The sequence below is a fragment of the Lolium rigidum genome, chromosome 7 (assembly GCF_022539505.1).
Source record: "Lolium rigidum isolate FL_2022 chromosome 7, APGP_CSIRO_Lrig_0.1, whole genome shotgun sequence".
Lineage (NCBI taxonomy): Eukaryota > Viridiplantae > Streptophyta > Magnoliopsida > Poales > Poaceae > Lolium > Lolium rigidum.
Window position 1 is genome coordinate 285,978,265 of NC_061514.1, and position 22,803 is coordinate 286,001,067.

The following is a 22,803-nucleotide window of genomic DNA, read 5'->3' on the forward strand; positions in this document are numbered from 1 at the left end:
GCACGGCTGTATCGCTGACGTGGACGGTGGTATCATCAGGAAGATGCGTATCGAGGCCAAGGTGTGTTTCTCGGAGTGCGACGCTGATGGCGCCTGCGCTGTTGCGCAGCAGCGGCCTGAGGTACTTGCATGCATGGGCGGACGCAGCGGGGGGGCCGGGGGGGCCGTGGCCCACCCAGAAATTCTGCCGGCCCAAAACTTTACCCCATGGAAAAAAAGAAAAAAGGCCCGATTAGCCCATCATGTGTGGAAGAGTCGTGGAGAACTGGAGATAGCATCGAGCGAGGTCAGGACTCACGCATCAGCGTCGCACTCGGCACTTCCCCACGCCCCGACCGCCACCGCCCGCCCCCGCCCCCGGCCCCGCCGCCGCCTGCCGCCCCGGCCCCGGCCCCACCGCTGCTCGCCGGATCCGCCCGCCCTCGACTGCGCTATCCTCCCGGCGCTCGCCACTGCTCTGCAGGTTTGCCCTCACTGCCGCAGTGCCGCGCTAACCGCCGGCCGCCGCACTGAACGTCATTAGAGCACATACTCTGTTATACGAACTGCTCTCTGCGACCCGGCCGATTGGGACCTGGCAACGCGCGAGGTCGAAATGGGCGGCGTCTGTTGGACCTGGCAAACGACATTTTGATGCCAAATTATTTTTTCTTAGAATTAAATTAGGAGCGGTGTCAATACGCACCATATGATTTTATTATTTTTTCAATTTTTAAACAATATTATTTTCGATGGTGTATTAGTGCATTATTTTCTACCAATTACTTCATTGGCATCAAAATTTGGATTTTGAAGATTAACCTTTACCTCGTGGATATTAAGAACATAAGAAAATGTACAAATATAAAAAATCTGATTTTAAAGAAATCAAAATTGGAGTTTTTTTGTTAATGATCTTTGTGTTATAACAATAATTTTGAAACACTATTATTTTAAAGTATGGATAGATCCATCCGCAGCGGTCACAATTTATCAATTGTGTAGATAGAAATGATTAATTTTGAAACACAAAGTTTTTAACAGAAATTTTCTATCGATGGTGGAGGTACTACAAAAATTAAACATAAAAATGCAAAGTTAATAAATGTATGTTTCATCAAATAGGTGCTTCTAATTTAGGTCTTACTGAATTCGTGCATATTTTGAGTAATCCTCTATCGGGTCTATTCCATATGATTAATATATTTGGTTCATCAATTTATAGATGAATTATGGATAATTTCAGGAACTTCAGTGTTTACGATAAATTTGTCTTGTATGTTGTTCATTACTTCATTATGCAAAGGTTTTTCACATTTTCGGGGGGGGGGCTAAATTTTTTTTTTGAGGCGTGCCCCCCCTCCGATTCTTTCCTGCGTCCGCCAATGCTTGCATGTCAGCCGAAACCTGCACCTCCACCCTGTGTCTATGGCCTGGGGTGCTTTCCGCACATCAGCCAGATCACGGGCAAGTGCTACGAGGGCGGCATTATCACGAGCATGCACCGCGCGTCACCGAGAGCGCACCATCATAGAGACGCCGACGCTTGGGCCGGGCATCTTCGCCTCGCCGGTGCCTCCCTGGCCGCCCTCCGCCTCGCTCTCAGTGGCGGGCTGTAGGCAGCAGCGTGCCCATAAACTGGTCGGTCGTCCAGATGCTCGAAGTCGCCCGCAGCGGGCTGCTCGTCTCCGAGGACGCCTCGTGGACGTGGCGCGGTCGTCAACACCGCTGCCCCCAGCGTTCTGGTCCTTCGTCGTATCCACCATGGAGTGGCAGAGGGTGAGCCTCCTAGTGCCGTTCCTCGATCACGCCGCGGTCGCTGGGCGCGCTGTCGAGCACGAGGACGTCTTCATGCGCTTCTCGCTTGACGTCTCTTACGCCGTGGTGTTCGCCGCGGACCTCGACTCTCTCTCCCTCGAGGCTGCCGACGCCCCGTACCCGCCGGTCAGGCGACGAGGATGACCGCGGAGTCAGGCCGCGACATCAAGCAGCAGATGCGGCGGTACGCGCACACCGCCCACACGTTCGCGCTGGTCCAGGACCGCGCCCCGGTGTCTTTGGATGGCAACGGCCGGCACCTCACCGGAGCCGCGATTACAACGAGGAGCTCTGCATTGGCGCCGCGTCACGGTGTCTTTGTATGTAAGGTGAGCACGCACCACAGCGACGGACTGCAGCGCAAGGGCATGCAGTAAAGAATCTGGAGGTGTTCCTGGATGAGGTGACCGTCCTAAGGCTGCTCGCGGCGGACCAGATGGGTAGTAGCCCTGCAGCGCGCACTGGCTCTGGACGTAGAGCTCCCCGGCGTGTTGTTGGTCAGCGACTTGCACCGACCCGTTTCCGGGTCCACGAACTTCACCTCCAGGTTTGGGCAGGATGAACCCCACCGAGTTCTTCTTGACGATGTCTCCCTTCCCTTCTCTGGGTCGTCGCCGGCGTGCCTGAGCGTGATGCAGTTGTGCTCCGTCAGCACACACACCTCCTCCACCTGCACGCTGGGGAACTTCCTCTGGAACGCGGCGAGGAGGTCACCGTGAGCGACGCCGCGGCCGTCATCATGGACTTGAGGTCCAGCTCGGACAGGTCGAAAGCGCCAGGGATCAGGCTCTTCAGCATGGCCAGCATCACCGGCGGCACCACCTCTCAGGTGTCAACCTTTAAGCGCCTACGTGGCTTAAACCGCTGTCCACGTCCGGATACTGCCGAGCAAAACTGCTTATGTTGGGCCAAGGGGGTGAATTAGCTGGTTTTGCATAGTTAGGGGGGTTAAGTGCCCCATTTTAAACTTAAGGGGTTCTCTGTCCCAAACCAAATAGTTATGGGGGTTATTTAGACTTCTTTCTTTTCTTTTCTCCCTGCACCGCACCGGCGCACCACCACCTGACAGGGCGCCGCCGCCGTAGCCCCTCTTCTTCAGCGGGGTTCGTTCAACGGCGGGTTACTGTCTCCGCTCCCTGCTTCCATTGAGCACCCGGTGCAGGCTACGTCCTCAATCCCCGGGCAGGCGTCTCGTCAGCGGCGACTGCCGACTCCCGGCGCGCCTCTGCTCCTCCACCGTCCATCTAGTCAGCGGCGACCGGCGGCTTGACGCCCCACCGCCGCTGCCCTTCCTCATCACCTCCACGTGGTACGCATAAAAATCCCCATTTTCTGGGTGATCCTGATCTGTTCCCTTTTGGGGCTTTAACTTCAAATTTCCGAGTTAATTTTGATAATACACACGGTTTATGGATGCTATTTCACTAACTTATACTGGTTGTCTTGTTTAATTGGGGTCGATTTCGCTATCGCTAGTCAAAAGATGTGAATTCAACTAATTGAATGTGTTTGGTGTTGAAATCTGTTCTTCACTGAGTTGAAAGTTGTCACGTGAAGTGTTATTTTTTTTTCGTTCATCAACTTAGACGTGGCGCCATCTATAGCCAGCACTGCTGGCAGATCTCAAGATACATCAGGGGATGGACTGAGGAGTGGAGCCATCACACCTTTTTTTTTTTCCAGCATGAACCGTTGAGTTTCAGCGCTTCTGACAAACGCAAATGATGTCGGATATCGCTCATTTGAGTCATTGTTTAGAAATTAGGCTGCCTGTTTCGTAATTTATCGATTCCTCTATTCCATGACAAGTCGGCGCGAGGAGGCACAATCGCTCTTCTCCTGCCCCATGTCCTACTATCCAAAATACTGTCTAGGCTTCATTTTCAAGCGGCGACTCTTACAGTACCCCAAGTGAATAGGGGCCATTCATTTTAGCCGATCAGGCGGCTAACGAACGCCCGTACTCCACAACCAGGACCTAGAGTACCAGGTAAAATTTGATCGGAAACTGGCGGAGTACGGAGTACCTCCCAATGGAGGGTCAAAAAATAATTTCTCATACTCCTCCGGATAGGGGTATAGACATGTATCTACGTTTTTGTGAGGGTGCTTTTGCATTTTGTATCCATTTCGTCTCAAACAGCTTATCTCCTGGACGAACCCTAGCTGAGTTGTTCCCGGCGGCGTCGGGGGAAACGGAGCTGGAGCCGATCGGGGAGGGGGACGAGGCACCGCGCGACCGTCGCGTGCATCCCCCCCGACGGATGCGCGCAGGAGGAGGCGACCTGGTAGGGAGACGAGGCACCGCGCGGCCGTCGCGTGCATCCCCCCCGACGGATGCGCGCAGGAGGAGGCGACCTGGTAGGGAGACGAGGCGCCGCCCGGGCGTGGCATCCAGGCCCCCGACAGATGGGCGAGGCACCGCGCGGCCGTGGCGTCCGACCCTCGGCTCTCTGCGGCGGCGAGATTGGGCAAAGGTAGGAGCGGCGGTGGCGTCAAGGTCTTCGGCTCCCTCGATGGATTTGCAGCGACGGGTGGGCGGAGTGGTGGTTGGCTCGCATCGCCGGCGTAGCAGCGGCCGTGGCATCTAGGTGGTCGGCTTCCTGGACGGATGAACGTTGCAGCACCACATCGAGCTGAACCGAGATGAGTTCAGATTTCAGAATGTGAGGATCATCCCTATCCCAAATCCCTCTTATTTTTCCATGCGATGTATTGCTGCTACCTGTCAATTTCTTAGCGATGGATTCGTAGTTGCTGTTAGGGCCAGTCTCTGTTTTGGTTTGGTGGGTGACAGTGTCAGTTTTAAAATTGACTAGCTAGCCCGCACGTAGCTGCATCATCAATCATAAATCATGCTCGTTGTCCACCGGTGTTTCTTTCAGCTCCACGGATGCATCTACAATGCTGATTTTTTTTTTTTTGTAAAACATAACTTAGATTCTAAGAAGAGTAAAATCGCAGTGAACTTTGTAATGTTTTGCATTAATGGACGAGTTGCAGTTATACACAGAAGACTCAATCCATCTATAATAGACAGTATCACCTGTGTCCTAATATTGCATGAAAGTGGAATCGAGCTCCACAGTTTTGCACTTGATGGCCTACAAACATTCAAACTTTTTGATAATTCAAATTCAGATAGATCATGAGTATTGTCCCGTATTTTTAAACCTTAATTATTACTATCCCGTTTTTTTTTTTTTGATAATTTAACTCAAGTTCTGTAAATTTGAAATTATAAACACTAAGGTAGGTGTTATGACCGGTTTGGCCTATAGCAGGAGGAAGCCCATTAGTGGGCCTAAATTAGGGGCTTAGCCCATTTATCCTTTTCATTAGCTTATTTATACTGCTGTAAAACGTACGTGAGAAATCAGGCAATAAACTGATCTTATAGATCGTTACTGCCGACTCCTTGAGGAGTCGGTCTTCCCTGCCCTAGCCGCCGCTTCTTCCCCTTGCGCCGCCTTCCTCCAACCTCGCGACGGCGGCCAGCCGCCGGCGCCGCCTTCCTCTCCCTCGTCCAGCACACTTCCACCCCTACAATCTACGCCCTAGACCAGGTAGACTAGCTGACTCTACCAGTAGGCCTTTTGTCGAGTGCATAGAGACGTTTACGGGAAAAATCAGTGCCTGGCCTTGGTGTCCTTTTTTGCCTGGTTAGGCTAGTTTTTTGAGATGGTTTTTTACTTGCTTGGTTCATATAGACTCCTGGCCTCGTAAGGTACTAAGCTCTAATTAATAACATAATGAAGGAAAAAAGAAAAGTACTATCCAATCCAGTAGTGGAACCAAGCACCACCTATTCCAATTTAATAGTAAAGATGTTCATGTTAGGGATTTAGAATTGCTGTTATCCCAGTGGCGTTACATGAGGTACGATTTGTTTCCGATAAAATAAGCTTGGAAGTTGAATTTTGTTTGTAGATTCAAAGTTGAGATCACGACCATCAAATTGGCTTAATTAACAAAAGACACACAATCTACACTTGAATGTCAGTATTAATATGGTTTTGTAGGGCATGGCATGAATTTCTGCCAATACTTTAATCTGTAAGAGCCAACCTGATATGTGTTCATGATTAGTGTAAGAGCCAACCTGACTTAGATGACTGTGACCTGTCAGCGCTTAAGTGTGATTGCAACGAACCGGTAGTGCGACGCATCTACTACACTGAAAACTACGAACGTATGTGCTATCTAATATGTAATGTGGCAGAAGTGATATTTCTTCTGTAACTCATATACAAAATTCTGCAGTATCTTTCTGAATTGCATTTCACTAAATTTTCTCTGGTTTGATGTGTGTAATGTGTGCAGGGTTGTAGTTTGTCAATCCGGGAGGACCTGCTCAACAAGTATGCAGAACAGATGGTTAACTACTGCACCACGGCTTCAAACAATAGTCTGGATGATTCATTGGTTTCACCGGTGAAGTTTGTGTGAACAAGAAGAAAGAACAACTTTTACAACTGGAGAACAAACTGGACTATGTATGTTCAGAACTGTCAGAGTACAAAGACAAGAACATATGTCATGATAAAAGACTTGAAGACGAAAAATGCAAATCTAGGAAATGCGGTGAACTTTTCTGGTTCATGCTAATATTGTATGTAGCTAGATTACTGATTCCCACCCTTTAGGGTAAAGATTATATATCGTGTAATCCGGTCTTTCATTATATAGGTAATGTCAGATTCATCATAGTCTGAAGGTTACACGCAGATATTTCATAATCGCAAACCCTTGCTTCACTCTCTGTATCCACTTCGTTGTCAACAGGCATACAGAAATTGAATTACAAATATGATCAAAACCAACAGAGCAACAAGGTCAATTGCACTCAATATTTTTGAACTAGCTGCAGTAACACACAAGCAATATTGTCTACAGAACAAAGCAATCCTTACAGGAACCAAACTTCAAGGCCCGGTACAGCAAAACCAAACTTCAGGTCTCGGTACATACAGGAAATAGAAACTGTAACCAAACTTCATGTCTTCCTCTTTTGCTCAGTTGCTTCAAAATACTTCTGCAAACGGTAACCTTCTTTGGAACAGACACACCGTCTTTTTTTCTACTTCTTTGGTCCCTGCCACATACTCTTTCTAGTCCAATCTGACATTGAACCCTTTCTCTTTCACATATTTGTTCTAGTGCTCGTAACCTTGTTCTTCGCTATCAAATATTTGACTGACCATCGTAATATATTCTTCTCTCACCTCTGTTTCACCATTACCATCCATCGTCCAAACCTGCCATTATCAAACCATCATACTTAGTACATGTACATGTACATGTCTGCCCAAATTATTACAAAACGCAACAACTATCCATTAGGTAATCACATAGACTTTCTATCACACAATTTTAATTTGGTTCAGATCTATATACATGAACCAGAGACGTCTGAACATAGTCTAACAGAACTCATAAATTAAAACATCAGGATACATCAACTGATTGGCTCCAAATCCAGTGAAAAAATCAGTAAAATTTGTAGCATCAGTTTGGTTCAAAACTAGATATGATATCAGAGACAATACTATGTGTGTCTATCTTTAGGGTATACATGAACCAGAGACGGCTGAACAACACAGTCTGACAGAACCCATAAATAAAAACATCAGGATACATCAACTGATTGGCTCCAAATCGAACGAAAATTTTAGTAGAATTTCTAACATCAGTTTGGTTCAAAACTAGGTATGATATCAGAAACTATGTGTTTCTATCTTTTCAAATTTCCCACCACTTCGAACACACAAGCTACACGTTAAACAATTAAATTCTTGGCAAAGAATGTACTGCTCTATGCCCACTAGTACCATACTTTTACTGCACAAAGAAAGACAATAACTAACCAGGTCACGTCGCCACAACAATGAAGAACGCACAGGCGATCGGGATGAAGGCGAGCCGCACGTTGGAGAAGAAGGGCCCTATATTCGCAAAAAAAAAGGAGAAGAAGGGCCCTATATTCGATCACAGCCAGACGGCCAACAAGGGCAGCACCGGCCAAGGAAGATGGGACTTCCAACAAGGACGTCCCAGGCAGCGGCGCGACGTAGCCAACAAGGCCCAAATGCGGCGGCGGAACAGGTGGCGGCGCGAGGCAGCCAAAAAGGCCTAGATGCGGCGGCGGTGCAGTGGGCCCCGGGGCCGCGGAATCGACCGAGACAGCGGGGTGAGGCCAAGCAGCGACGGCGCAGAGGGGTCCGGGGCCGCTGAATCGAGCGAGGCGGCGGCGCAGTGGGGGTTGGGCGCGTTGGCTCAGTCGATCGATCACAGCCTCGCAGGTGCTGCTCTATCGGAAAACATGAGGATGGTTAAAGTGCATATTGCCCTTTTGACACTTTCAGAATGATAATATTAACAATAGTCCTTTATCACGAACGGTCAGATATGCTTGGTACTCCACCGCATCATTCTGGAGTACCGGGTACCGTAAATTTTGCCAATAAAAAAAATAAGCTTGCTCTTTTGTGCCAACTCATCGATTTATGTATTGTTCATTGTTCCATCCAGTTCGGTTCGGTGTTGTCCAAGGTCTTAGCGGGTGTCATCTCTTGACACCATGGGGCTCTAGATCTGGATTCGTTCTAGTAAATAATTTGTTGTGCTGCTGCATACTGAGATGGACCTGCATATACTATGTTGCGTTACAGTGTGCTATTTCTTCTTCTGCAATTAAACAAACTACATCTGAATGCTCTCTGTTCTTGTGCTATGGCAGTGGTCCCTTTGGTAATAAAGTGAACAACATCAGACAACGCTAAGACCCGCTGTCAATCTCATCAGCTCCCAGAGTTTGCTACAGTTGCTTTCTCCAACTCATCGATGGCTTCCTCCTCATCCCCACGTCCACTCGAGCCTGTTGCTGACCTCCCATCGTCCTGCAGTCCTGCATCTCATCATCCTCTGAAGTTTATAACTGGTAAGGCCTCAAGTAGCTTATGCTTGTGTAGAGTCTGTAAATGTGTTGTAATTGCATCGATCCTTGCTCATTCTCTTGTGCTATATTGTGACCTTGTTGGGTGGGCTACAGATGTTGGATTAACTGTCTCTCATGCTGAAAGCAAGGTTTCACCTTGCCAACAGGCTGATGGTTCTCCGAGTGCTGATGTATTGGAGCCAGAGGTTACCCTTCCAGAGGTATGATGTAACTGCAACTAAAATACTCCCCCCCGGACCAAATTAATGCGCGCGGCCATATACTATGTCCGGTACAAGTGTACTCCTGAGCTGCATCAATTAATTAGGGCCGGAGGGAGTACTACTTTCCTTTTTTCGGAAATAGATGAGATGTCCTAGAAAGCGAAAAGTCAACTATTTTGTGTAAAACTTATAATTTTTCATGTGAAATAAAATCATTATATTTGTCATGACAAACATTGTATTGGTGACATAATATATGCTTACTATAACATACTTATGTGAAAAGTTAGCAAAGCTGCATGTTGGAGACTGTTCCCAAGACCAAAACAATGTGTATTTACAAACATAGGCAGTAATGCATGCTCTTATATTTTCTAATTTTTGGCATAAAGTAATTCAATGTTCAAATCATGTTTGCTTGATAACAGTAACTGAATTACTCCATTTGATCCATATTACTTGTCGCTGATTTGCATGTATCTAGACACATTTTAGTGTATTCACTCGTTTAGGCGACAAGTAATATGCGATGGAGGGAGTAAATCATTCAGTAATTTGTCGTAGAGCCCGAGGGAAAACACCCCTATTCAAATTTTATTCAACATGAAACATAAAGTCCATTTGTAGCGCATGCCAGTTCTGAACTAGTAAAATGAACAATCCATTGGTACGCGCTCCACGTGATCTCAGTTAGTAATGTAGAGCAACAAGTCATCATGGCCAACACTCTTCAATACTTAATTCTTGTAGCATGTTTCTGCAGGATATCCTTTGGAAGATACATGCACTTATGCCAATGCAAGATGCTGCTCGTGCTGCCTGCTTGTCTCATAGTTTTCTTCACTCTTGGAGATGCTATCCCAAGCTCATATTTGATATGATCATATGAGAGCACTTCGCAAACAAACAAAAGATTTTATCAACAGAGTTGACCACATCATGCAAAATCACTCTGGCGTTGGGGTGGAGATATTTAAATTGCAAACTCGCAATGATTTCAGTGTGCATCCAAGTTATCTTGATTGCTGGCTAGAAGTTGCACTTACGCCTGGGATCAAAGAATTTGTGCTAGGGCTCCCCATAGAAAACGAAATGAAGTACAATTTTCCTGGTTCACTTTTATCTCGCGAGCGGGCACACTCAATTCAGTATTTTCACCTCAGTAGCTGCATGTTTCATTCTGTAGGCAAAGTTAGGTTGCTTGAGTAGTTTGAAGACTGTTCGTCTGCATGATGTTGGTATTACTGAGGTGGAGTTGTGTCTTCTTCTGTCCAATTACTTCGCGTTAGAGCATCTGGACCTCGAGTTCTGCTATGATATACGTTGCTTAAAGCTATCACATCTTTTGTCGAAGCTTAATAGACTGGACGTGCAAAGTTGCAAAATGTTGCAGATGATAGAATGCAATGCTCCGAAAGTCTCCATCCTCAATTATGATGGCCCCACAATACATCTCTCTTGGAGGTTCATTGCAAGTGAAAAAAATGCAGATGACAAGTACCGATGTGCCTAACCTGCTCCATTATGCTAGTACCAAACTTTTATCCATTGCGCCAAATGTCGAAACTCTTTTTCTGTACTCACTTTATGAGGTTAGTGTTATCTTTCTTGTACCAGTTCAGTGAATTTTTTTACTTAAGCTATAAATAAGTCATAATCTTTGGGCATTTTCAGAAAGTCAATACACCAATGGTGTTGGGTAAATTCCTGCACCTCAAGTATTTGGAGATAAAGCTTTTCATACCAACTCGCTCTCCAGATTACGATTTCTGCTCTTTGGTTTCTTTTCTTGATGCTTCTCCCAACTTGAAGATGTTTGTTTTGCGTGTAAGTGATTCTCCATTTTCCAATACTTTTTTTTCTGTGAAATAATTATTAATAGATTATACCTTGTCTTGATTATAATTAGACAGATTAGTTTGGCACATCTTGATTTTTATTTGGTGAATTATCATGTACCTTTTTTCTTACAAACTATTTTTGTCACATCACTTTTATGCAGTACATACAACGAATTACTACATTAACTGTGAATCTGTGATACCTTACGCATTACCTTAGTAAACTCAATCTTGCTAAGAATCACTTGTTCTTGGTGTTACTTTTCTGTATGGATGCCCTTCATCCCAACTCTTACGGTCAATTGATTTACTATAATGTACTTAAAAATGGACTAACAATATTACGTGACAAGTTTTACTGAAGAAATTGATATTGGGAAGCACACCCATGCAGGTAGAGGCGCCTACCATAGAATCTGGTTTGATTCCTGGAGTCAAAATTGGCGAAGACTTCTCATTGGCAAGTTGCGTTCGGAAACACCGCCATGGCAAGCTCAAAAGTGCGATCATCAATGGCTTTCGCCCCTGGAAGACCATGATTGAGCTAATAAGATGTATTCTTGATTATGCAACGTCACTAAAGCACCTTGTTCTGGACACCACCGACGCGTATCATAGGAGGAAGTTTGCCAAGTGTTTCCCTTTGGGTAAGGATACAGTTAACGAAGCCCGAAAGGCTGTTGTGGCTATCAGGACATATATCGAGGGGAAAGTTCCCCCAATAGTAAAATTTAAGGTTCTTGAGCCCTGCAACTGCAGTAAGTGTAGGGTTCCGTTGTAATGATGTATGGATAACATTTTTTCATTTGTTTGAAAATGTCACCTTGTCGCAAACACGCTACTCCTATATCTTGAGCACACAAGCGCCCAAAGGCAAACAAACACTAGTAATCGCCTTTCCCTATAAAACTCTTCTGCTAGGCTGCTTCCATAGATGCCAAACAATATAGAGAGCAGTTGCCATCATCGCCTTTCTCTAAGAGCATCTCCAGCCGTCTCCCCAACGAGGCCCCAGGACGCCTTTTTTTCATCCGGATGGACGAAAACAGACTAGTCGCGGCCCCGGCTCCTCGTTTTCGTCCGGATTAGGCCTTTCCGGAGAGCCCAGGCCCTCCGGGTTGCGCTCGGGGACTCCGGACGAGAGAAAAGCGGGGACGGGCCCGCTCTGTCGGCGAGAGAATAGACGAACCCCGCCACTTTGTCGACGCAAATCCCTCCTCCCCTCCCGTTGCTCTGTCACCGCCGGCACCACCACTCGTCAATCCGCCGGCCGGTTGCCTCAACTCCGTCGTTCCTCCATCCAGCAGCCTACATTCCGCCGCCCGTCGTGCCCTTTGCCTATTATCTGCCGCCGGGCCAGCTCCCTGGATTTGGCACTCCTTTTTTGGTATGCCAGGATCCAACAACGACATCAACGTCTTGCAGTGCTCGCCGGTCTTCTCCAAGCTTGTTGAGGGTCATGCTCCCCCGGTTAACTTTGTGATCAATGGCCAGCAGTACAACAAGGGATACTATCTTGCAGACGGTATCTATCCAAAGTGGGCAACATTTGTGAAGACTATCTCAAGCCCCGCCCTCCCGAAGGAGCAGCAGTTTGCCAAGGAACAAGAAGCTTGCCGAAAGAACGTGGAGCGTGCATTTGGTGTCCTCCAGCATAGATTTGCTATTGTCCGGTTTCCCGCTTTGACTTGGTGCAAAGATCAGATGTGGGAGGTGATGAACTGTTGTGTGTGCTTACACAACATGATTATCGAAAATGAGCGGAAGTATCCGGTTCCTCCGAGCGAGCAAGCTACACCATATGACACAGAGGGTCCTCTTGCACAGCCTAACCACCAGGTGCCGGCATCGTAGGCTGCGTTCATCGCTATGCGTCAGGAGATTCGAGACTCCACAATGCATCACCAGCTGCAGGATGATCTGGTGGAGCACATATCGACGCTTCGAGGCAACACCAACTAGTTTCCATTTGATTTGTTTGAAAACTTGTCTTGTTTTGTTGAACTGTAACGTTTATTTGTAAAAATAAGCCAAATGTTGGCAAAATTAGTCAAATTCGCCGAATTATGCATAAAATTTGGAATCCATGGACGTTTTTCTCTAAAAAAACGCCGAACCCCGGGTGTCTACCGGGGAGACGGCTGGAACTTCGGCGCTCCCCGGGCCAAACTTTTGTCCAATCCGGCGCTAAATAGCGCCGGATTTCGGCCCGGGGAGCCTCAACGGCTAGAGATGCTCTAAGGTCCAGGCACACGACTGTAAATGCGCTGCCACCACGCTCAAATGGTTGTCACCTGAAAACTAGCCTCTGCCATGGAAGGGTTAGTGATCTTTACTAGCCTCTGCCATGGAAGGGTTAGTGATCTTTACTATACTCCTAACGTAAACAAATGTAAGCTGTATTTTCATTTACTAACATAAGTATTTGACAAAATATTTACTCTATATATGGTTTATACAATACAAATTACTGCCACAGTTGAGTATTCTCGAATAGAAATCCAACGACAGAAGTTTAAAGTCACAATTACGTGTACTTGTTACAAAGCTCATGGCATCAATTTTAGTCTTCACAAATAAAAAAAAGTAGTGTTTTTATTATCGATGCTGTCAGCGGCCTGAGCATGTGAACATGCTGGCTGATGATAAGGTACAACATGCTGGCTGATGATAAGGTACGCAAATGGTCTAGATACAGATGAATCTATAGCTAAAACATGTCTATATACCTCCATATTTAGACAAAGTTGAGAATCTTTTTTAAGAACCAAGGGAGTAGTAAATACCTTACGCGAGGACGATGGCTGTCATGTCAGCGATGTTAGACGCAATGTGATCCATCACCTCGTGTAGCTGTGTGGACAATCGACCAGGTAGGGTGGAGAGCCACACAATGCCGAGACCCCTTCTTTGACAGGCAATGACGAGTGTGTGGGCGCGGCGGAAGGTTACGAGGAGCTTCTCCAGGGCGTCCTGCATCGCTGGCTCATCCACCATCTTTTTACCCTCGAGCTGCGACAGGAGGGTGCTCACTTTGTTCACAAGCTCGCCAATCTCAAGGCACTCGTCATTGTTCTTCAGAACCATCCCCGCCGCTTCTTTGATGTTGCCGGCAACTTCAGCAATTCTGTGTACCAGGCTGCGGGGTTCAGCAGCCATCATAGCAGCACCACAAACAGCCTGTAATGTTAGTGTTTTTATTATTATTACGACTGATTTAAGTACCAATGACTACTTAAACTGACCCACTATATTGTACCATGCCTGCACTAAATATATACATATTTCAGATAACTGTATGACATGTACCTTAGTGTTGTATCAAAATAACTTGGCATTCACCGTCCAAAAAAGAATTTGGCATTAAATTTGACTTAATATCTCATTGATTGTTAGTAATAAAATATAATAAGTTTGACAGATTCCAAGTTCCATGAAAATTGCAGTTCATTTGCAAGTTGTGCAAAAATAACGAACCAAAACATGTTATTCTATCTCTTCACTTTTTTTTCGCTCAGACCTCAAATCAATGATTTTTTTTTCCCAGATAAACTCACGCATGTATGCTTCTAATATTTACACCGGTCGATTTATTTTTGGGTTCAAAATTTTAGGTTGGTAGAGTGTCAACAATGCATGCTACTCGGTGTGGGAGAAAGCTCAATGTGTGTGTGAGCGCACGCACTGGTTTTATGGGTTAAATGAGGATTTTCTCTATCTACTGTTCATGATTCCTTCACTTATGTGTGGGTTTTCCCTTTTGAAAGCAAAAAAAAAAAACTAAATAAGAAAACACGATTCCTTTATGTGACTGGCCCGTTGCACAGAGAATGATAGAACCAATCCTTGACCTAAGCCATGTCCCAAGGTCCAACCTATTTTGATATATAGAACCGGTATGTGGTACCCTTTGTACATACATAGCAGATGCTCTTACATTGTTACTGTATATAGAAGAAATTGGCAATTGGCAAAGCCATGTAATGACCAGGTTGTTTTGACATACTTGCAAATGTCAGATTTATGGTGCACATTAACTTAATTAAACACGCAAGTAGACACACTCGTAGCACGACAGAAAATATGGAAGACTTTACCGTCCCCAACTCGTAGTTATGCTCGGCCTTGATCCTCCCGAATATTATGGTGTCCCATGCTCCTAACAAAGGTGCCTAGGAATTCAAAAAAAGTTACATGTCATGCATTGTGGGGGGATGCGACAATAGTTGTCCCATATTGTATATAGCACATGAAAATTCACTTCCAATCTAGGTGGATTTGCTCCTTTTACCAAAAAAAAATTAATGTGGAATTTTCATCCTCGAAACCGAGTTTCGAGACAACAACTTCATCAAGAGAATATTTATGTCAAAGCACATGTATGTCAGAACACAAATCAGTTACTAGTTTTATACCGAAGTACATAACTTTCGAATATCATAATCACCATAACATATTGACGACATATTAATGTACATATTTAATGAACTGTAGTCATACCTGCGATATCTGAGTCTGTTCTTCGTTGTTGGCTTCATCTTGATTTTGTTTTGACATCTGGTAGTCAAGGATTTCAACATACTATCATTTATACATGAAAAAATTGCACATAAGCACACATTTCAGGGCTAGAGTGACAAAGAACTGCAACTTACAAGACTTCAAAACATAACGACTTAGGATTTAGGAGTAATGGCTAACAACCGTAATCATGGCGATTAGCCGGTTGACTAAAAATCCGACACATGGAGCTCACATGTAAGTCGAACGCTAATCGGTTACGTGTTCTTATACACAAGTATATAACTATCTGACATGATAATCACCATACAAACACAAGTTGACGGCATATTAATTTAACAATAGTAAGTAGATTGTACACATTTAGGCAAGTATACCCGTGATGTCTGAGTCTCATATTTCTTGTTGGCTTCATAGTGGCGGACGCAGGAAAAAATTGAAGGGTGGGCACACCTCCAAATTTTTTTGTTGCGCTCCCAATTGTGATAAAAGTTTGACAAATGTAAAATATGTATAGCCAACCAATTGTCAACATTGAAGTTCAATACATTTATATGAAATGTGCACGATTACAATATAAATAGTTCAAAACATGAAAGAAGTCTTACATGATGGAATATAGCATGAATAGAAAATTACATCACTAGGATTTTCTTTTAAATTGCAACCTTAAGAGATAACGAGATAGTATCGGAAACATGAACTACTCAAGAATGTAAGTGCCGCAATTTGGCTATTCCTCTCCAACTTCATTTATACACCATAAAAACATTCAAGAATATAAGTGACATATATTCATTTTCGTTTCTGAAAGTTTCAAACTACCAATTGTGAATCAATGCAAATGGAAATTTAGTAGTAGCACAAAAAATAGTTTCAAACTACCAATTGAATTAAACCCTGTCTGTTGTGCATCAGGCCAGAATTTTAGGAGACCCGCGAGGCGGCGAGGTGGGAGCAGACCTGAAGGCAGGGGTGGCCGGCAGGAGGAGGTGGGGGAGGCGGACACCTGAGGGCGGCGGCCGAGCTTGCTTCTCCTTGATCGTCGAGCCGGGGCAGCGTCGACCGGACCGCACGGAAACGGGGGCCGCCGAGGGCAATGGGCCGAGACAAAACGATGTCGGCGGAGGGAGAGGGCAGCCGGTGCGGCGGGGGCCGAGCCTGCGTCGAAGTAGTACCATGCGGCGGCGGGTATGGCCGTCGGCTCCGGCCTCGCCCTGGCGACTGGCCCTGCGGGGAAGGGAAATGCGGAGCCTCAGAGCCACGAACAGCCAATTGGGCTTTTTCCAGCCCAAAAAATTAGGGGTATCAAAAAAATCTTAAATTCACAGTGGGCAATGACCCCACCGCCCCACCCACTGCGTCCACCCATGGCTTCATCCTGATTTTGTTTCGACATCTGGTAATCAAGGATTCAGACATACCATCATCATTTATACTCACGGTACCTTGGAATGTTTATATGCACGTGCGTATTTAATTTTAAAATTTTTGGAATCCATGAAATATGATTTTAATGTCACCAAAATTTATTGAAGTGTATAATGTTACTATCTATATCACTACATCGAAAATTCATAGTTGCACATGGGTTAGGTGTACTACTTCACCACCTCGCATGGCTATAAGAGCATCTCCAACAGACGCTGCAAAAGGCGTGCACGGCAAAAAAAAACCCGTTAGTTTGGTGCGCGCGGGGCGCGAACCTCCAGCGGACGCGGGAAAAGGGCGCGCGCTAAAAACTTTGTCGTGCCCGCGCGTTTGCGCCATAAACGTGACACGCGCCACCAACCGTCTGAAATTTCTGTGTGCCGCTCCGCCTCTCTCTCTCTCTCTCTCTCCCCACCGCTCTGCCTCCCGCGCCGACGCTCCGCCTCCGTCTCCGGCAAGATGCCTCCGCGTCGCCGCTCCGTCTCCGGCTACTACGGCGTTCGGGCGCGGCCAAGCGGCCGCTTCGACGCGGAGATCCGCTCCAGCGAGGATCGCATCCGCCTCGAGACATTCGACACAGCGCACGAGGCGGCGCGGGCGTACGACGCTGTCGCCTGACGCCTCGGCCGCTCCCGCCGGCAGATGAACTTCCACGACGTCTGGACGCGGGAGCAGGCAGAGTAGCTCGCGCCGCCATCGCCGGCCATCACGCGCGAGAAGAAGCGCCGCCAACGGGAGATCGAGCAGCGGCTCCTCGTCGCCGAGTGCGACGGCCTCTGCCTCGAGTGGGCGCGCCAGTTTCCCGAAGACGTCGCCGCGATGGAGACGTTTTACGCGCAGAAGGAGGAGGAGAAGGCGACAGCGGCGACGAAAAAGGCGAGCCGCTAGAAGCGTCGGGCGGAGTCCGCGGCGAGGAAGGCGGCGAGGAGTGAGGAGGAGAAGAAAAACGACGCAGGGTCGTCCACCATCATTCTCTCCTCCTCCTCCTCCTTCTTCGAGTGGACTTCAACGCCGGTGTCCGAGACGACTCGGAGCAGCCACTCGTCCGACTTCGACTGGGATTCGGAGTAGGATAGAGTAGTTTAAAATAAAATGTATTTCGTATCGTCGAACTTCTAATATATTTCGTAGTTTCAATTAAATTTTCGTCTTTTGTTTGATTTATTTTGAAACGAAAACGGTCGAAGTAGCCATTCGTGCCGCGCCACGCGCTGCATAATGGCGCGCCCGGCGGAGGAGCACTTTTTCCGCCCGAGCACACGCCGCAAAATGCCGCTTCCGGCGGGGCAACTTTCACCCCAGCGCTCGCTATCTGTTTACAGCGCGGTGGAACCTAGGTATAGTGCGCTGATTTTTGCCGCGCCTGTTCGAGATGCTCTAAGGGCATCTCCAACGGGACGATGCAAACGGACAATGTGCGACCGTTTGCATCCGCGCGGGTTGGAAATGCGTCTGCACCCTGCTCCAGCGGGACGATGCATCGTCTCCGGGATGTCCGCAGCGACGCAAACGCGGAGCAAATATGCGGCACGTTTGCGTCTCCGCGGATGTTGCGCGGCCGCACCAAGCGTCCGCTCGCTTCCCCAGTGGGCCCGCCTGGCAGCGAGCCTGTATCAAGAGCATCGCTTCCGCGGCCAGCGCTTCCGCGTCTGCGCCGCAGCCTTCGCCTTCAATGCCGCGACTGCCTGTTCTGCGCGCGCACTAGCGGGCGGCGGCTAGGCTTATGCGCCGCCTTCAATGACATCGTTTCCCGCGCGTGGCCGGCCTTAAAAGTCGACCGGCACAGTTCCTGCCCTCGCGTACACCTCCACCGCCGCGCGCGCAGCACCATGGGGAAGAAGAAGAACGACTTCGAGGCGTCTGGCAGCGGAACCAAGAAGGGGGAGAGGACGCAGAGGGTGCCGCTGCCCGTCAACGTGGGGAGGCTGATGCACGGGAACTGGACGCCGTGCGACACCTGGTCGGGCGTGCAATTGCCTGGACGCCGTGCGACGCCTCGTCTCCGAGAACGACCAACCTGTGCAGCCACCGCTGCCCCGGTACGCCACCGGCATCATGCCGCCGAGCCTGTCGGAGGATGAAGCCCTACGACTGGTGCCACAGGACTCGGCCACGCCACAACCGCCGCCTCCACCTTCGCCGTACAACCCGTGGAGGCCCCCAACTCAGCACTGGGCTCCTCAACCTCCGCCACAGCCCTAGGCTCCTCCACCTCCGCCACAGCCCTGGGCGCCTCCATCTCCGCCACAGCCACAGAACTGGGCTCCTCCACCTCCAGCACCGTCGACGCGCCCGGCGTACGTTCCGCCGGTTCCCAACTGGCCGTGGGTGCTACCAGAGCTCATCATGCTCGACAGCGACGAGGAGAAGCAATAGGCGCAGGCGTTTAGGGTTATTTTCCATGTGTTCAACTATAAATTATGTTTTCATGTTATAAAAAAATGGAAATTTGAGAAAAAATGCATCGTGCCGCTGGAGCTACCCTGAGGCAAACGGACGCGGCCGATTTCGACCATTTCGGTCGATCCAAACGGACTCGCGCGGACATTTTCGGAGCTGAAATGCGTCGCCCCGTTGGAGATGCCCTAATATGCATGTACACATAGCGTAGGGGAATGCACATGTCTAGTAGATATGATTCAGCATACTATCCTTTAATCATGGAGATTGGATAAAGGAATTTATTATTTATAACCAGACCTGTGGGGGCTGATGTGGAGCAGCTTCTTGAAATTTCGTGAGTAGTTGGTAGCTCGTAATGGTCAATATTGCGTCCGTGCTTAGGTACGTTATCCGCTGCTCCACCTTGCCTAACTGCCGGGAGAAATTCCCAGCGGTGCAATAGAGGCAAATGATGTTCCTCTTCTCCTGGCACTGGGTGACGACCTCAAGTGCCTCAGCGAGTATCCCGTGGAGCGCCTCAAGCGCAGCCATCACCGCAGGGTCCTCCATCAAGTCCTCGTTATTCTCGTGGCGCAAAAGTGTTTTGTTGAGTACATCAACGCGGGCTCTAATGTGATGACAATCCTTCTTATTCTGGCGAGCCGTTGTTGCCGCCTCCTTGATCTTGAGAGCGACTTCGACAATCTTCGCTACGCTGCCCACCGCATCGGCCATCCCGATCTGTCTGCCGATCCAATAAAATCAAATGAATAAGGTGATGAAAAGACTCAAAGAGGGAGAAACTGTGCTGATTCTCTTTCTGAAAAACAAGCAAAGCAGCAGCAACCTACCTTGTTGGATCCTCAATTTTATTCCCTCCCAATGTCTTCCTCCATGCTCAGCAGCAAGCCAGGCCTGCTCGGCTGCTCGCCCCACGAACGAGTAATCCAATTTTTTGAGACAAATGATGCGTTTATCTGCAACGCGAGAGGGAGAGAGAGTGTGTGTGAAGAAGGGACGACTAGTGCAAAGTCTTTGCCGGAAACTACGAGGAAATGGTCAGCCGGAAACATTACGACGAAATTGCAAGGACAGGCTAAGTTAGACTATTTATTTTTGAAGTACACGAAAGAAAATGGTTTACTTAAAAACAAAATGTGCACATAGCAAGTGTGCTCTCAGCTATCGCAATCGCAAGCAGTTAGCAGCTCATGATGCATTGATGCCACCGGAAAATTTGTTTCTGCTGATTATACACCGGTTTGCCGACAGTTTTGATTTTGGAACTCGGCAAACAGAGTTATTGGTTTGGAACTCGGTAAACAGGCTCTTTGCCAAGTGTCAAAGGAGAAAACACTCGACAAACAAACTACACTCGGCAAGGAACAAAAAAAAAATCGGTAAACAGTCCCACTCGGCAACCGTACGGGTTCGGGCCGAAAGAGGCGCAGAACGGAGCCCGAACTCGAGGCCTTGCCCGTAAAACGAGTTCGGGGCCCGAGAAACTCGGCGGTCGCCCCGTATGAAAACGGGCCGCGGAGGGGAGTTCGGTTTCCAAACCCAACTCCCCTCCGCCGCTACCACTTCCTCCTCCGCCGCGTGCCTCCTCTCCGGCGAGCAATTCCGCCGCCGCTGAGACCGCTTCGCCGCTGCCGACACCACCCCTCCGTCCGCAATGGGGTGCTTAAGACGGAGCGGTTGGGGAGGGGGGGGGGGGGCAATCGGCGGCGGGAAGTCGGCAACGCATCCGCCGGTTGTTCGGGCGGAGGCGGAGCTTGCGAGGCGGAGGCGCTCCGATGGAGCGTGGAAGCGGGCGGCACAGAACTGTCCGCGTGCTTTCGCGCGTGTGGAGGCGCGCGGGGAGGTAAGAAGAAGCCGAGGTGGCCCCCGCTGGCTCGTGCAACCCGTCGCTGCCGGCGCTTCCCCCGCATGCGACGACGACGACGCAAACTGGTCGCCGTTCACCTGCGGAATCTCGGTGGAGGCGGCGGCGAGGTGGCCGCGTTCGTCGTCGCATAGGAGCTGCCGGCGCGGACAAACCCTCTAACGTCGCAAGTACTGCCCCGGTTGATGTGGGCATTACCCTTCGGGTAACTGATATTGCACTACCTCTTGCGGCCCAACCAGGGGCCCATGAAGGCACTCGATGGCCAGGTGGGTCGCTACGTCGGTTCCAAAGGAGAATTCTTGAAGAACAAGACAAGGAGACGAAGAATACAAGGAAAGTTTAGAACTAGGACTCTTTGTAACCTAGTCGTACCCGGATAGATCTCTCGAGAACTGGCTCCCAATATAAGGGCCAGGAGAGAGGCTGCCAAGGACACACGCAATCTTAGCAAGCATAGCCACCACAAGTCTAGAGCTAGGCCCCTGCAGAACTTAATCTCTCGACGAGATCATAGCCGAAACCTTCGACACCCCATTGTAACCCGATATTTTTCATAATCAAGATCAGACAGGCAGGACGTAAGCGTTTTACCTCATCGAAGGCCCCGAACCTGGGTAAATCGCTCTCCCCGCTTGTTTGACAACCGATGTCTCGTGTCAGCCTACAGGATTCCATCTACCCTAACCCCCATACGGAGGGCATTGCCGAGGAGTACCCTCGACACCGGTGACAGTTCGGGGCCTAATCTAGTAGTTTAGGTAGTCAAATTAACGAGTGAAGTAGGGGAGTCAAGTATTTTGGCTAGTTTATGTAAATTATCTTCGAATGTAGCTCGATCGGAGCAAGAAGGGGTTCAATTTCACAAGTTCATCGCATCACATTTTCCCGCGATGTTTGATTTTCGGTGTTTTAGTTCGCGAGTTCGGTTTCTAATCTGTGCCGTGACAAAAACCATCTAAACTAAACAGTTCAGGAGGCCGAACTCCGCGTTTTCGGTTCGAACAAATACAGACTCTGCTAGAGATGCTCTTAGGCTTCTCTGCCAAGAAATCCAATCAGTCCGCAAATACCGTGATACCACGAACTGGATTTCTTCAATAGAGCTCCTTCGTTCAGCATGCCTCTCATTGTTTCTTTCTTTGTGTTATTCACGGAGGTGTGTTCCGGTGTCCTCCCCCTTAGCTCCGTGATTCTGAAAAAAAGTTGGAGGTGCTCCAGTTTTTATACGTATAGTTTGCTTCACGAAATAGTTTATTTACATCCTACTATCACCGATAAATGATCACATATACATGGTTTATCTCTCCTCCATCCTCTGTCGGGCATGTTTTTCAATACACATACTCTTCCCCAATTTAACTTCACCGTAACGCGATTCACGCATACCACCACTGAATCGAGGCCATTGACAAACGAATCGACATACCTTTCACCGGAGTTGAACTTATCCGGTTCGTTCTCGCTGCTGCGCAAGTTGAGTTGTAGCTCGCTGCAGCCGCTAGAAGGTATAATTTTTAAAAGACAAAAACCCAAAAAACCAAAAGTAAAATAAGAAAATGAGAAGGGTAAAAAAGAAAAATAAAAATAACGTGTACAGGATTGAATCTAATATTTGAAGCCCACATTATCTCCGATGCGGAGTCTAATTGTATGGGGAATTTTGCTAAAAAGAGGAGGAACTTGAATTTGAATAGCATACGAGAATTTGCCCTGCGTCTTCCTTCCCTTTTCCGGAGCGAGACGGAAAAGACCCAAATCCCGTCGTTTCTTTTCTCCCCGCAC

General features: G+C 48.0%; 2 protein-coding genes across 2 annotated transcripts; both read left to right on the plus strand.

The window, feature by feature from the left end:
- The first annotated feature begins 8,524 nt into the window (after window positions 1–8,524).
- On the plus strand, window positions 8,525–9,847 carry LOC124672900. The gene is made up of 3 exons (XM_047209057.1): window positions 8,525–8,737; window positions 8,849–8,955; window positions 9,722–9,847. Exons 1-3 carry the CDS (start codon window positions 8,641–8,643, stop codon window positions 9,845–9,847), a joined length of 330 nt encoding a protein of 109 aa, XP_047065013.1. The 5' UTR covers window positions 8,525–8,640.
- A 2-nt stretch (window positions 9,848–9,849) lies between these two features.
- Window positions 9,850–11,633, plus strand: LOC124670528. The gene is made up of 3 exons (XM_047207013.1): window positions 9,850–10,550; window positions 10,633–10,785; window positions 11,194–11,633. The coding sequence occupies exons 1-3, from the start codon at window positions 10,365–10,367 to the stop codon at window positions 11,578–11,580; spliced, it is 726 nt and encodes a 241-aa protein (XP_047062969.1). The 5' UTR covers window positions 9,850–10,364; the 3' UTR covers window positions 11,581–11,633.
- The last annotated feature ends 11,170 nt before the right edge of the window (window positions 11,634–22,803 follow it).